Source organism: Nilaparvata lugens, chromosome 4 (assembly GCF_014356525.2).
Source record: "Nilaparvata lugens isolate BPH chromosome 4, ASM1435652v1, whole genome shotgun sequence".
Taxonomy (NCBI): Eukaryota; Metazoa; Arthropoda; class Insecta; order Hemiptera; family Delphacidae; genus Nilaparvata; species Nilaparvata lugens.
The window spans coordinates 38,348,452-38,365,497 of NC_052507.1; the positions used below are offsets into that span (position 1 = coordinate 38,348,452).

General features: G+C 34.0%; 1 protein-coding gene across 1 annotated transcript in view; it reads left to right on the forward strand.

The window, feature by feature from the left end:
- The first annotated feature begins 12,973 nt into the window (after positions 1 to 12,973).
- LOC111051806 (paired box protein Pax-1) overlaps positions 12,974 to 17,046 on the forward strand; it is a 98,906-nt gene continuing 94,833 nt past the window's right edge. Inside the window, exon 1 of the mRNA XM_039427436.1 lies at positions 12,974 to 13,124. Within this exon, the coding sequence (XP_039283370.1) occupies positions 13,115 to 13,124 (10 nt within the window). The 5' untranslated portion in view covers positions 12,974 to 13,114. The remainder of the gene's footprint in view (positions 13,125 to 17,046) is intronic.

A 17,046-nucleotide genomic window follows, 5' to 3' on the forward strand; every position in this document is an offset into this window, starting at 1 on the left:
TGTAATAGGCAGGCAAAGAAGAGAAGAGAAGTAATGAGGGAAAAAGGTAAGGGAGAAATGGGGGGAAGGAAGAAAACAGAGGAATAGGTACTCAAAATAAAGGTAAGCGGGTCCACTGAAAAATGAAAAAACAATGCTGGAGCAGAAATCTCGAGTCATATATCTAAATGGAAGAAGAAAATACTGTATGTCCAGTTTTTTATATCCAGTTTAATTTTTCCGCTGATCTTATTGTCCATGAGAAAGTGATTTGGAATGAGGTTTATTATTTTAGTACCTATGTAAATTAACTGCCTCCTTATACATTCAATATTAGTTTTATAGGTTACATATTTGTTAGCAGTGGCCCTTAGATTATAATAATTAAGTGTAGAGTTTATTGTGAGAGGAAAATCGGATCTATATTTTATTAAGTACTCAATTACGGTTTTTATGTATAATTGACGTATAGTCATGACCTCAAAATCACTAAAAACCATATCCGTTGGATAGAGCCTGGGTTTACTTAATATAGTTTTAATTATCAGTTTTTGTGCTACAAATAATTCAGCAATATGGCAGTTGAAACAGCCTCCCCAAACAACTATGCCATACTGCAGAATTGACTTGACTAGAGCATGATACATCATTTTCAGGTGGTTCTTATTAAGAATTCTGTTAACTTGGTAAAATTAAAAGATAAATATCTAATTTTTCTACATATGTATTTATATGAACATCCCATTTAAGGTTTTCATCAATTATGATTCCCAAGTACTTAGTATTATTGACTTTTTTAATGGTGGGACAATCACAATTACCCAAGTTTAAATTACACTGAGAATGGAGTCTCAAATCTTGATTCTCGTTGGGCTGTCCTACTCTATTTGCAGAGGAAGTTATGTAATTCGTTTTTCCAATATTTAAACTCAAGGTATTCTTATCTAACCACTTCTTGATTAAAAGCATATTATTTTCAGCTATGGTATGAACTTCATTCCATGAATTACCGTGAAAAATAGCTGCAGTATCATCTGCAAAGGATATCACAGTTGAGTTTAGAAGTCTTAAATTTGAAAAGTCATTTACATAGAGTATGAAAAGGATGGGAGAAAGTACAGTACCTTGAGGAAGACCATAAGAAGTTAAGTTAGTTACACTAGATTGATCATTTATGGTTAGGGACTGGGTTCTATTACTCAGATAGCTTTTGAACAATTTAAGCGAGACTCCTCTGAAACCATAGGACTCTAGTTTATTGAACAAAGTATTATGAGGTATTGTATCAAAAGCTTTGCGTATATCCAGGAAGACTGCAATAGTTTTCTTATTGGAGTTTATTTTATCAGATAAAGTATTGACGAATTTTATTAGAGCGTCAGATGTACTTTTACCATTTTGGAAACCGAATTGGTTCTTGTTGATTATTTTGTTAAGATTCAAGAAAGAAACAACTCTTGACTTTATTAGTTTCTCCATTATTTTAGCAAGGTTGCTGATAAGACTAATCGGTCTATAATTACAGGGATTAGTCGGGTCACCTTGTTTGAATAGAGGTTTTATTTTGGCTGACTTGAGGTGCTCAGGAAAATATCCCTCCTCAAAGCATCTATTAAAAATGAAAGAGAGAGGTTGAGATATAAAATTGGCTATTTTCTTCAGCGTAATATTACCTAGACTATCAATACCAGGACTGCAGTTGTTCTTTAGATTTTTAATAGTTGCCTCAACCTCAACTGGGCACGTTGGTCTCATAAAAAACGTGTTATCGATCTGTATTTCAGGAAATCGATCACCAGTATTATCAGGGATATTGATAGTTTGAGCTTGTAATTTACCCACATTTGTGAAATAATTGTTGAGGGATTGAGCATCAAGTTCAGTACTCTTGTCGTTGATACTGTCCTCACCTATAACTTCGTTTATGCACTTCCACAACTTCATGCTGTTGTTATTACAATTTTCAATTTTCCCTTTATAGTAGACTTCCTTTGCATGATTTATGATCTTATTCAAACCATTACGATAAACTTTATATTCATTCTTTAATATATTGTTATTAGGATCTCTTCTGAGTCTAGAATGCATTTTGTCCCGCGTGATTATTGATCTTATGATGCCTTCAGATAGGCATCCTTCAGGGGACGAAGTCTGTTAGGTATCACTTTTACCTTCTTGCATTGATTGATGAGACTGGTCAAACGATCGACAAATTTATCCATAATAGTGTCAATGCTTCCATTCACGGTATAGATTTCTTCCCAATCTTCATTCCTTATGCGTTCCAATAGTGCATGATAGTTGGTTCTAGTTAATGTGTTATCAATACTTTTCTATTATTCTTATTGATAGGAACCTTCACCAAGTTCAGTACAACCGCGTAGTGGTCAGTTATGGTTGTCCTAAATATAGCTCCTTTAATGGACATAGAATGGTTGCCTGAATTTTTATAAAAAATGTGGTCAATGCAAGAATTTGTTGTGGTTGTTACTCTGGTATCACCAGTTATGTAAGACTTATAGCCATTACTATTGAAAATATGCAGATAATCTTGAACAGGAACACTAGTTGAATGTGTATTTATATTCATGTATCCCGCCACACATACATTTATTCCATTAGGAATATTACTGATTTCATTACTCAGACTATTAAGAAAATTATCAATATTTTGATTACTTGGTGATCTATAAACCCCAATCACCTTCACAATAAAATCGTTCTTTAGTAGAGAATTTTAAAGTATCCTCTTGAAATTCTACGTAACTTCCACCCTGCTCCAAGCAATATCCCATTCGGTATTTAGAGTTTGTTTTGAATAGGAATCTTTTCAAATTATTATCATGGATGTTCATATTGTTATTCAGGACGCTTATTAGTTCATCACCTGATATTGACATGTTTCTATGCGTGATCCTAAGAAGAATATTTTTATATATTTTAGCATTTTCGTTATCAGTGTTTTGAAGTAGGGTCCGTAATTCAATCATAGAGTTTATGAATGCTTCACGTTTATTATTACCTTCAAAGATGCAAGCACATCCTCTTTTTTATGTCTATATTGACTGGACTATACTGGCAACAGGTCAGCCCGAGTTGAAAGCAGAGAAAGGTAGAGAGAAAATACTATGTTACTTTGGTTATTAATTGCATGCGTCATTGCATGCGATGACCCATGCAATTAATAGTCCATAGGTACGACAGCTGATTTATTACCGATAGCTAAGTTATATTGAGTTAATTGCATGCGTCATTGCATGCAGTTAATAATACACTCGACAGCTGATTTATGATGAATAATTCTATAGTCTGATTTTAAGGTAATATTGGCGTTCAAAGGAGTTTTCCTTTTGTATTATCCTTAAAATTCAAAATTGTAAAAAACCTTATACATACGTCGACGCGAAATTCAAAAAGGAACATACCTGTCGAACTTCATGAAAATCTATTGCTGCGTTTCGCTGTGAATGTGAAACATAAATATAAACTTATAAACATGAAGAGAAATGCAAAATCGTCGACTTGAATCTTAGACCTCTCTTCGCTCGGTCAATAATAAGGTCGGTCTCATGTAAAAAGTGCGAAACCAACAATTCATAATTTTTCAGGGGAGTAGTTTTTGGACTATACATGGTAAAATAAATTATTTCCACATAAAAAACCAGTATTTTTCTATGTTTTCAAAAACTATAAACATATTTCTATAAAGTTCAACACTTAATAATTAGTTTATAATATGAATCTACTCACTAAAATGTAAAAAATAAAATTATGAATTTTTTACCCTTTTATCACATATATTTAGCATATTCGCTCTTTTAAAAATCTACTGTTTGAACAGGGAATGAATTAGAAGAAATGGCTATTCAGACAATAGCTTTTATTATGATAAAAAGTTTTCAATACTTGATATTCAACTATATCTCGTACTAATATTTAAGAAAATGAAAAAACCTTTTTTAGGTTGGTCTGGCCCCGTTGAATTTTGCTACTGCTGCTTTATTTGCTTGATAAGGCAATTCTTCTTAAAACCAATGATAAAAAGTGTACTTTTACATAACACCGACTTGCGATCACCGAACATAATTGATTGTGATGAGCCATCTGAATACAGATTCATGAAAATTTAGTCCATGAAATAACAAATTCAAACGCAGATAACATTTTTGTTTCCCAAACACCAGTTTTCTAAGATAGATTGTGAAAGAGGATCAATTTGGTCAAACAATAAGTCACAAGAAGTCATGGTTGAGTGATAACTGAAGAAAAAATGCCATTGACTTTGTTTTGTAAACAAAGTTTTCTAGTTCTGTAAATATTGGTAGGAATTATTCATTGCTTTCCCCTCTATGTTTTAGTGGATTTTTATGTAAGCCAGTTTCTATCAAACACATAAAAATTGAAACTCTTCTTTAAAGTTCTCAAAAAAATTTATCTCGCTATTTTCTCTCTCGAAATTCTTCAAAAATGAAATGAAGCTACTGATTATTACTTTTGAAAAACTGATCCTATTTGAGAAAGTTATTATTAAAGTTATTCCTTGAGCCTTTGCATGCTTTGTCACCATGGAAACAGTGAGTGTTGACATTTTCTCTCAATTTATATCCTTGTGTACTTCAACTATTTATTCATCATTGTTCTTCTGATTTATTTAATTATCTAAATAACTGCTGGTTTCAACTTCGAATGAAACACATTACAATAAAATAGGCCATTTCCCATCATTCACTAGGCTATTCACACTATAGTCCGACTAATCGGACTTCTAGTCGGGTCGTTTCACTACTCGCGCTTTGACTGACTTATACTCCAACTTCAGACTAGTCAATGAAAAAAAGAAAGGCTAGTCGTATGTCGGACCTTAGCGTTGGACCTCTAATTGATCCGACTAACATCCAACAACCCATTCACGGTCCAGCGACGGAACCAATATTGAATGTTACCACAAAATGGATCACTAGTCGGAAGTGGATTGTCTGCGACCATACTTACTGTTTGACATTTTTTGGTAGATTTCCATCCATTAGTAGTCGAGTAGTATTAGTTGCCATGTCATCGTAGATTAGCGTTAAACGTAGATGATTCATACGGCAACTAAGAGGAAAAAAGAGAAATTGTAATTGGTTGATTAATTCCAGTCAACTCACAAATCATTGGCTGAAGATGTTATTGTGTCAAATGTTATTGTGTCATGATGTTATATATGTCAAAGATGTTATTGTGATATTGGTTAGCTTATGATTGGTTGAATTTTTGTAGCTCAACGCACATGAGCTACTGACATGACAACAAAATTACTGCTAAAATATTTTGTTATTAGAAACATCAGGAGGTCTCTCTTGCTTGCTTGTGATTGGCTGGGCGCGTGGCCAGTCTTATTGAAACAATGTTATTGCAAGATGATTTTGAAGCCACAGTTTTTTACTCGTATCATTGCATAGGTTGTCAGAGTGACAAACTTTCAATTCAGGGACTTTCTATTCTGAGACTGCTGGAGTAAGTCTGGGTCTACCTTGTTCCTACATATGCTTCTTTAAGTAGAGTAGATTCTGAAAGGCGTGCTAGGAACTGTTTTTCAACTGCAAACGTCAATCACGTATTGGAATAGCACGAATGTACATTGAAGTTGTATCTTATTTAGATTACAAGCATATCCATGTATTTGTAAATTTTATTGCATCGTGTCTATCTATATTAAGCTTTGGGCTGATGAATTTGAATTTGGGGTGAGAAATGAATGCTCCATATATATGTTGAATATTTGTCTCATATTGTGCCTAGGGGCAAAAATATGCTGAATACGTAGTTCTATATTTCAAATGTAGCTTTTCACGTTCCACTTGTAGTTCGAATAGAGAAATAGAATCGGGAATAGAGCAGAATATATTTGATTCTGATTAGACTGATCCAGTCTTTGGTTAGCTATTGTTCGAATAACTTCAACATTGACATAGGTAGTGTCCGTGTCAGAAGAAGATGAAAACATGTTTGAAGTTTGAAGTATACAACCTTTTTGGTAGATTTCCATCCATTAGTAGTCGAGTAGTTTTATGGTAGTCAAGTAGTATTAGTTGTCATGTAGTCAAGTCATGCAGTCAAGTATCAAGGCTGGTAGGAACTGTCATTGTAGTAATAACCAAAAGGAAATGGTGCATAAAATTTCTAACTTTTTTTGTAAGAATAAAACTATTATTTATAGTAATACATTTCTCATGTATATTACTATAGGAATGCCATACATTATTGAATTCAAAACCAATTTAATATTGTACTCTACAGAAATGACAATTTTCAATTTCATCATTACATGTTATGTAAATAATCTCAAAACTTTGGGTCTCCATTTCCATTTATATAATAAGGATTTTCCAAAGAAATTGATTCAAAAAATTAGGTTACAACTCATTGAGTCCATGTCTTTTTCTAATAATGATTTTCTAAAAAAATCTCCCAAAACATATCTTTAACACTCATTGGATTAAGACCAAGTACCCTACCACAATGTTTCTTTGTTTCTATACGTCTGCGACTCTTAACTCTCGCCAAGGCAGTGAACATGCGCGTGCGTCAGTCAGAGCAGATATTTCATTTTGAAAATTATTAACGTGTTCAGCCCAGGCAGTTTTGAAATTAATAAGGTGATAATATTTCTTTAATATATCTGAAAATTTCTGTGAAAGTATTATGGCCGGCATCCAAGTAGACGCGGCTTGGAATGGGATGAATGGAAGCGTTCTAAATTATCTGTGGAGCGTTGGAAGCAGTCGCAGAGAAAATAGGTAGAAAGAGAGAGAAATGAAGGAGGGAGAAAGAAGGAGAAGAATAATAAATGATTGAGTAGGAGTGGAGGTAAAACATGTGTCGCAGCGAGACAGTTTGTCTGAGTTACTTATGTTTTGATCTTCTTACGTCCTCCCCATTTGTTTGTTGAGTTTGTCATGAGGAATCTTCCTGGTAACATATCGCTCGCAACACAGATTTGTAACAAATTAGATGCTGAACTTATATGATTTTTTTTGAAAGGGGCAGGGAAATACGATTGATGGCTCGTTCGTTGAGATAGATGAACATTCATCTCATTTCAATGAAAAGTCAGTGTTTTATAAAAGTCCTTTCTCAAAAAGATCTCTAGAAATGTGGAATAAATGTTCTTTGTTGCTGATAACGTCTATATAGGTTGTGATAGATTTCTGATCTGTTCAGCTAGTCAGCTTTCAACGAGTATGCAGAAGGATTGTAAGTGTAAGCTAGGTAAGGGGGTTTTGGCGTGTAAGGAGATAAGGAAGTACAGGTGCATAACAAAGCAAAAGTGTTGACAATTTTCGTAGCCATGGTTGGCTGGATACCGTCTGTTTTTGTAGTAGATAAATACATGAATTTGCTATGATTGTATAGTAATGAGTAATCAAAGAAGAATCTTAGAATATTGCATATTGTTCCTAAAAATTATAGTATCTTGAAATCACTTCAAACTGACAACATTCCTCAAATTAACCTTAGAAATAATGCTAGGAGAAATAACCTAAGAAATAATTCAACCGATGCAGACAGATTGAGGTAATTTCACTATAGTACCCTTTTGTTCCTATTTTTAAGGACACGATATTATCTTGACAAGGAAATAATTATTTTTCTACAAAATAAAAATGCAACACAGATCAGAGCTCCTACATTTTGTAGTAAATAGGGTTGAAAAAGATCTCCATTCAGCTACGTCCAGTCAATCTGGACTAATGCCTATGGTAATCTTTTCTAGTTTTTTATTTCAAATATTTTGTATGGCATCCAGCTGAAAGTAAACATACTATGTGAAAGATATACATGCTGTTAATGTCTACATATATAAGAGTTTTTCACGTTACACGGTTTACAGATCACCAAAACTAACACCATTCTGTTTGAACTGTGATAAAGGATTCAATCTATAAAGATGTAAGTTGAATAGAGTAAAGTTATTAAAATGTGTTTTATTAGACTTCATGTAGGTAACTACCTGATCAGACAAAAGATTGGACTAGATTTGATTTTAGTTTCAAAATTTCAACGACTTGGTTATTTGCTGATTTGTTTACCGATAAAAATTTATATCTATCTTTAATTCATCTTCATTCAATCAGGAAGAACAGTTAAAATTGACACTATTGAAAATTATTAAAGCTTACATTTTCAGCACAGTTTATATTTTTTGGAAATTTAATTATGTAATTAGCTGGAGGACTCACTTCATTCGTGACCTAATCAAGGGTCAGTCAAATAAACATAACCTTCAAGTGATTGACTCCAGTTTTCTTGAAGAAGTTCGAATTGTAAACCTCTGTGAATAAACTAAACTCTGTGAATAACAAAACGTTCAGAATTTCAAAAACTCTTTTTTTCTATTTGTAAGTATTTCAAGGACGATTCCTGAACTCTTCTTCGCTTCCTATCATTTCTCTCAACATGTGCATATATATATTTCAACGTTTCTGAAATAACATTTTTCAAAAGGTTAAAAATCTTTCCACTTACGCTAAAGAAAGAATGGTGATGAGTGTAATCACCTAATGAGGAAAATCAGAAACCCGCTATCAAACTCTTCAAATACTTATTAGATTTTATGAATGAAGTAGTCCTCAGGAAATATATCTACTTGAAGTATATCTACTTCTGCGTACGCTTTCAATCATTTATCACCCGACTAGAGCTCCAGGTGAATTTATTATTATTATCTTTTCTATTTTTACCCAACGAACTAGATGTTTGTTTAAACAGTGTTTTTTGCGATTATCTGTTATGTAAAAACAGTATACTATTAAACAAATAATGCCAATGATAGACACGTTAATGTATGTCAGAGGCTCTGTTCAGATGGTTGCTAAGTTCACGATTTTCGTACTTACAATTCACATGGATAACTCAATAACCAAACAGTAATCTAAATCAGAAATTGATTAATTTATTATCTGTTTATTAAAGATAATGACGCTGGAAGTTTGTGAAACTTGCAGAATGATGTGAACAGTTTATCATACCATCAGTCTTTCAAGTAATATTTTGTTCTGATTTCCTTTTACAAATGATTGCACTCGTACTTGTTCAACACATTTAGTAGCCTACTTTTTGAACTTGTGAAACGTTAGAAGGTACATAGAATTCCAATTATCCGAATCAAACGGATCCAATTCTATTAATCTATTATTCGAAAAATTGGAGTTTTCACAGAAAAACGGGAAAATGGAAAAAATCTCTTCCAAATATTATTGTGTTATTTCTTCTAATTATAACTGGTAATAATTACTTGTAATACTTCATTACATAAATCAAACTTTGTAAAAGAGGGCTAATGCGCTTTGAACTTAATGTAATAAATTCGCGGAGACTCCGCCTATTCTCTTCTAAAAGCGATTCAGATAAGTAGAGTTCTACTGCATCTATTTCATCAAGATAATATGAAGCATGAAGGGGCAAGGTAGGCTATAACAACGCACGCTACATTGAAGGTCATAAACCAGTCTGATTCTCCAGCTAATGGTCATGTTGAGCGGATTGCGTCTACGCCTGCAATACGAGTACGCCTCATCTACTACAGGCTAGACACAGTATCTCCTCGATTTCTGAAACTCAACTCTAAACCTGACTCTGCCTAATAAAGAGTATTTTCATTTTATTTCTGTTCATTTCTCTGATTCATCCACTCTCTACCAGACATTATCTATTAATTATTTTCTATAAGTTAACACAAGTTTCACTCTTACCCTAGTTCTTACCCCATCCTTTATGCTTAATCCAGTGTTGAATTAATAATATATGCTGGATTTGGGGAATTCCAATTTCATCGGTAAGAAAGAGCCAATGTAGTGTAACCGGTGGAGGTATTTTTAACCCTACACCACACTTGACATCATTTCTGCAACCGGTGACATATTTGTCTCTATTGAGTTAACCTTCCAAAATATGAAATATATAAGAATACATGTGGTTCGATAGTCATTCTTGCAGACTATACCACCGCCGGCCACCAATGTAAACCGGAGGGGGGTTGTTTCTTCTCTTCTATAATATTTTTTGCTAAAGTTTACTGCTATCAATCCATCTACCGGTATTTGAATCCTTGATTGGTTGGGAGCTTTTAGTGGATTCGTTCATTCAAATGCACAGATTATCATCATTGTCACATATTCTAGCAAACATAGTAACTACGAGCCAGGAACTTCAATGAAAAATACTTTTCAAAATTCAACCTCAGGTTTATTGAGCTCATTGACGAAGCAATGGAAATCATGTCAAATTTTCAAACAGAGTTACTCAGAAAAAGAAGGAATATTCAATTTCAATCTATACATTTTGGGAACCTGCTAACTTGCTGCAACTAAATTCGGGCCTCGGTCATTCTATGTACTACATTTCAAGTCAAATGTAAACAACAGTTTGGCACTCACCATTTCAACAATTTTAAATTTTACTTTTGAGACCACTTAATCCAAAACTCAATAAACTCAGACGTAATGAAACTCACTACACTCAAATTAAATTCACGCACAAAACTAACCTTTTAATTTTACATCTACTGATTCTATCAATTTTAGATTACTATACAAACTACAATAAAAGTACTGATAATGAAAAACTTTTCAATTTGTCCCTCTGGATGGGCAACAGACCCATTCAGAGGACCGAGGCTCGCGCACCGTTACATGATTTTTCGTTCGCGTCTCAATACCAACTGTGGCCTTTTCACTGAAAATTATTCCCCCTCTACGAGCGTTGAGCATAACTTCCAGTGGAAAAGCCAAAGTTGCAAAAAGGTCAATGCTCGTACAATTTTCAAATATAGTGGCTTTTTCGAAATGAAATTGAAACTGTATTTGAAAAATGCACGAAAATTTCTTTAATTTTGACAACTAAGCAACAAGTTAGCAAATTCAAACAAGACAGAGTCAATTCTCACACTAAAAATGCAGGGTTTAACAAACAGTAAAATCAAAGTTCATTCCAGTTCAAAAACCTGAAAAACAATATAAGATACACAAAAACAACTACAATAATACCCACTCAATATTCACACTATTATAACATTCTGTTAGATATCATTTGATTATAATCTTACCCTTGCCATCTTCTGTCTTGTTTTGTCTTCGGTAAGGATTGATTGCCGCAAGCATAACAAAAAAACGCTATCTCTCGATCATACCTAACAACACTGATGTCATGTTAAATCCATTTAATTTTATCCTTCCGCTGTCTTCTGGAATCAATAAATACGTTTTGCTTATCATTTCGAATTATTACATGGTTATTGTTTTGTTGAATTCTTTTTAACATAATAGTTTAAAAGATTATTCAGAAATTTGTTCAGTTCTCTACTCTTATCCTGATTATCTTTCGGGCCCTGTTGCTTGGATGCCTTTCAAATTGAAACGTTTGTTCTAAGATAGTAACGCAATCGCATTGATGTCCGATTCATTGGTTGATTTGGATTGAAAATTGCACTAATTTTTTCTCGAGGCATTGGTTCCGTTAAAGTACGCCATTCAACTACGGTTAATAATTTGAATCACGTATGACTATAAAGGATAAAGTAAATATTTGTTACTTTGTTGTGCAATCATCACCATCATTCTAGCTAATTCTTCATCTTCATGATTTTCTAATTCGATTTCAAAAATAGCTCTTTTATTCTTTTCAAACTGAGTTTTATATGTTTGAATTAAACTCAACACTCATTGTCCATCACTCCTTTTTCTCTTTCATTCTCAATATATAAATATATTTTTCCTTCAGCCGAGTGTATAAAATTCTTAATATCTTCCCAAAATTATTATCAACAGTCTTAATATCTTAATTTGAAGTGAAATTGCATTTCTGATTCTATGCACTATCAGGCGATCGAGGTGATTAGAATACAATTATTTTAATTACATTGGATATAATGAACATTAAATTATATCTGATCAAAGTTTGATCAAAGTCACCAGCTCGGGTCACACCCGTCATGCAGCCCTCTGATCCTACTCATGTCCGAGATATTTCTGTGGGCTGGAGTGGTAGTTTTGAGACAGATTACAATATGAAGGACATGTGTGGCATGCACCATTCTGATCAGTTGTCATCCGTGATCAGCTCGGAGTGGGATCGAAACGCTGCATGATAAGTGTGGCCTTTCACTGGCATTTCGTGGACTTTCCACTAGCTTTTCACGGTTTCTAACAACTCGGGCTTAGCGTTGAGTTATTTGTGACTGTTAGGCTACCCAGCATAGTGTAAGATGAGTGTATATGGAGTGTAAGCTTTTCTCTCATCTTCATGCCCTTGAAATGGACCTTCATCTCATCTTACTACACCCATTCTCTTATACATGTTGAGAATTCTTTGGCACTACTGCTAAAAATACAACAGATATAGCGACGAAACTATAGACTAGTCCTCAAATAAAAATTGGGATTTAATATATCTTTCAGTGTTTTCATTATCTTAAATCTTTTGAGAAGATCATCTTGCAAAAGTTTTCTTTTTTTGAGATCATCAACATTGGAGATTGGAAAAATCTCATGTATCATTCCAACTCAAACTGCTAACTAGTGATAAGAGGTGAGAGTGGGATTGACAATATTCAACAGTATTCCTCTTATATTTCGAGGAGAAAGAGGAGAGAATCTTCCTATCAAGAAAGTCCTTCATCGAGATAGCGCTTATATAGGCCATCATAAACACGATCACAAAATGCCAGCGAAGGAACGTCAACAGATCTAACAGCCCCCTACAACACAATCGACTGCTAACCGCAATAGTGATCAGTAGCTATAACCGCATTATCAATATTGATAATGTATCGGAGTTGCGGAAACGGCAAATAGAAGCGCGATGCTCCCCCAAGTCGTGCACTTGGTCAGAAGGGGACCACGCTGCACTGTGATTGGTCGACAGGGGGGAAATGATGGCGCAAGGGGCGTGGCTTTTCCTCCTTTCCCCTGACTCACAACCCGCCCTTTGGGCTCTGCTCGACTGCTAGCCAGCTTACCGGCTCAGTTGATGCATTTGGCAAGTGTCGGCATGTTACAGACTGACCGTGACGTGTGTGTGTGAGTGAGTGTGTGTTGGTGTTAACGAGAGACGACCTCGCATCAGATCATCAGTGTAAAAACATCGTCACATCAGCATGGACTCAGGTAGGATCATCTCTTCTCAAAGCCACCCCTCTCCTGTCCTCCCAGTGGTCAAAGGGGCGCGGGGTGCAGCAATGCGTGAAAACTCATCACGATTGAAAGCTTGCTCGGTGACTCGTAACAGATAGGCCTCAGCCAAACTTTGCATTGTCTGTGTTTGTTTTAGTATCCACATGTCCATCTAACTGCTTAGTATCGTGGAAAGATTTGTGACGATATCTAGAGAGACCATGAAAGATTTATCCCGTTTAATAATCCTGTACAAGGAGATTTGGGAGAGAATAGCGAGGAATAATAAGAGTTCGAGCTGTTTATTCTAGTGTTGTTTTCAAATCAATTTTCAGTTATCCATAATAATAATGATAGTTATCAATGTTCATACACTATCGGGTGCCAAGTGTCGTGTAGGCCTACTAAGAATCGGTTTGATTCTTCAATTGAGTTTTTCCATTTATAATTTGCCATGAAATATTATTCGGCCACATATACATTATTACCATTACTCGGATTTGGGATATTATCTAAATTTTAAGTACCTATCGTGCATTAGTTTCTTCACACACGTGCTAAGAAGGAGAAATATCGTAACAATTATTCAAATGTGCGAGATTCGCTAACGAAGTTTTTAGTTTCACGTATTTCTACCTGTGTGATATCTCGGTTTCTCGGTTATGATTCTTCCGAATAATTGCTGACATCTAGGTAGGTTCCTCCGCATTCAAATTCATCGATTTCTCAAACTCACAAAAATAACTGGGAACAAAACCAGGTGTAAGGATTTCTAAGGTGTAATTATTCATGTTAACGACATCAATAATAATTTTCAATCAATTTAATTTTTATGGTTGATGACAGTTTATAACAATTTCATCATCAATGGATGGCATTTATATTAGTGGATGAGACGTCCATGTTTCCGAAATAACTCAAATGCTTTACGAAGAAGTTACTTCAAGTATTTTCATTTACATAAAAATTAAAGTACCCTTTTCAATATATATACCTACCTTATTTTTCACAACATGTTTTGGCGTTGAGACCCATTTTCAAGTGAATGAACAATTAAATAAACTTGAATGAATAATATCAATATATATCCTTTGTTTATCAAATTTGTTCATTTGTTCATTCACTTTAAAGTGGATTTGAAGCTGGAACATGAAGAGGGTACGGTTCCTTGATATTCAATTTGCATGTAAATACAAGTAGCCTTGAACAAGAAAGTAAATATTATTATTACATTTTCTATGTGAATTATCGTCTAATTCTGACCTAATAAAGTGGGTCGCATCTGAATAGGCAATGTGATTCTTCATCCTTATTGTTTTAGTAACTAAATTTCTAAAATTATGTGGAATGAATAATAAGTAAAAACCTATTTGAGAGATTGTTTGATCCCATTTTTTCGGAATGACCGGCAGTCAACTATTGTTATTATGAGTGTCAACCAAAAGTTGAAGGGAAAAATAGGTTTCTGAGAAACGGGTTGCTGGAAATTACCACAAAATAAAATTTGTCTTATTCTAAAGAAATGTAGGCTCGTTGATTTATCTTCTATTATATCGTCGAAGTCAGGGTTTACAAATACTATCTAAAATCTTGTTGGGATTTTGAATTTTCATGAGATTCGTTGATTTGTACTATCCTAATAATACTGAGAGAAAGCCGTATTCCACATGTAGTATATGAATTCTCCTCGTATTTGCATTGCACTTATTGGAGAATGAATTCGTTGAATTGTGAAAATCATTGAAGAATACGGTATCCAATTCTATCATATTTGACAACAGGCCTTTATGAGCAATGCTGAGGCCAACGGTTGACAGACCTTCTGTATGTGAGAAGCAAGGGGTCAACAAAGTTTTGCTCTGATCTAGTAGATGTTCATATATAGTCCCGGAGTCTGCATTAGTTTGTCATAGTCTGTTATTATGGAGTTACAGAAAAAGTGACAATATATAATACAATGGAGTCAGTTGTTAATTATCCATCTTTTGTGTTTCACCGATTAAAATTGATTCCTTAAAACTTAAATTAATCATGAAGGGGGGTGGTGATCACAATTTAAAATCAACACGTTTCATGATGAAATCACTTCAATATTCACAATTTGAAGGTGTAGTATGTGGATTCTATTACAATGGACCAGAAAAATACCAATTGTGGAAAATATTTTCTGATCTTTTTTCCCACTGCTAAACCTCTCGAGACGATCTTCGTAATTTCCAATCGTATTGTCCAGAATTTAAACTGATACAACTCGATTCCACATCTTATTGCTCCTTTTAATACTGTGGAATAATGCATAGCTTGTTCACACGGTACGCAGGAATCCTTCGTTTTCTAGATACCGTGTGCCTCACATACACGTTTGAAAACCAGAAATCCCCAAAATAACAGGGAGCTAGGCCATGTACTATCTGGTTATAAAACAAAATTTTTCTCACGAACACTTAACGAATATCTTCGTTGTGTGTTTTTAAAGTGTGTTTTTGAAACACATAACGAAGTTGAAAAACGTCAACTTTCAGCCTACGAGTAAGGAGTAAGGAGTAAGGAGCTAAACAATAGACTGCTTAAACACTCTAAATGAATACAGGGGTTGAATATTTCCACGGCTTCAACAGTGATTGCTGTAGGAGGTTCCATCAACTGGAAATTCTGATACGATTGTGATTGTAATTGATCTATCCCTATCCAAGCTATATTTTAAATGGAGTCATTTGGTTTCAAACATCACTATTGGCTTCAGCAATGAATCATGGTTTATATCGCATGTAGAAACAATATTTATGATCAGAATAAATTTATCACAATAATATAGTGTGTATAATCATGACATAATCTCTTTAAAATTTTCATTATTTTTAAATTCAAGTACCTATTCATTTTCAAAAACAGAAACAAATGGGCCTATGTGGAAACGATAACATTTGAAATAGATGAATTGGTTGCTCCTCTAATGGGCACATAATAGCTCCTGAGATAGCCGGGCCTGAGAGAGAGAAAAGAGGTGAGGTACAATGTCAACTTACATGGAGGCATATCAGCTAATAGATAGACTGAATGCAGTGATACAGTATTGTTTATTTATGTTTGAAATGAAATACAAAAAAAAGAAAAACAAATTCTCTTCGATTGGATACCTCAGATTCGGATAAATCCATTCAAGTAGAATATTTTAGGGCTTCATTTCATCATTTTAGTCAAGAGAATAAGGCGTTTAAATAATCAAAATACTTTGATGAAACTATTGATAGATAAAATGAATCGGAGAAATTAGATTATAGGATCACTCTATACTCTAATTACCTTATTCTAAACTGTACTGAAATGATTACATACGTTTGGAAACGAAATGAAGATTCGTAGTTATCTAGCAATGCCGGTCTTACATTAAATTCTGAAAGAATTAATTCGTTCAAACATGAAATATAAACTTCAAGTATAACTTGCCTCCTAGCATTATGTGACATCTTGAAAAATTTTTGATGAATCATACTAGTCTACCGTATACTAAACTTGACAAAATCAGAGCTGTATGGGCTTTTAACAAAATTTATTATTTTCTGAAATATTTTATTGACAAAATTAGTGCTGTATGTGATGATCCATCTTAGTAATAAGTTAGTGGTCTAATATTGTTTCGTGTTATGAGCATATTTCCGAAAACAATAAGAAATAAACTTTTCCACTACACTTGCATCACACACGACTTCATGTTATACGTCAGCATCAGATTAAACTGACATTATATTGTAAAGTTTTGAGGTCGAATATAAATGTCGGGTGGAGTGAATGAAGCACAAAGCTGGAAGGTCTAGCCCACTATGCTGAAAATCAGCCGAAACTGTACCGCTAGTAAATTTTTTGTATCCACACAATTTTTGTAATTTCTGTTTTTATTGATCAGATTGGTTCTCAT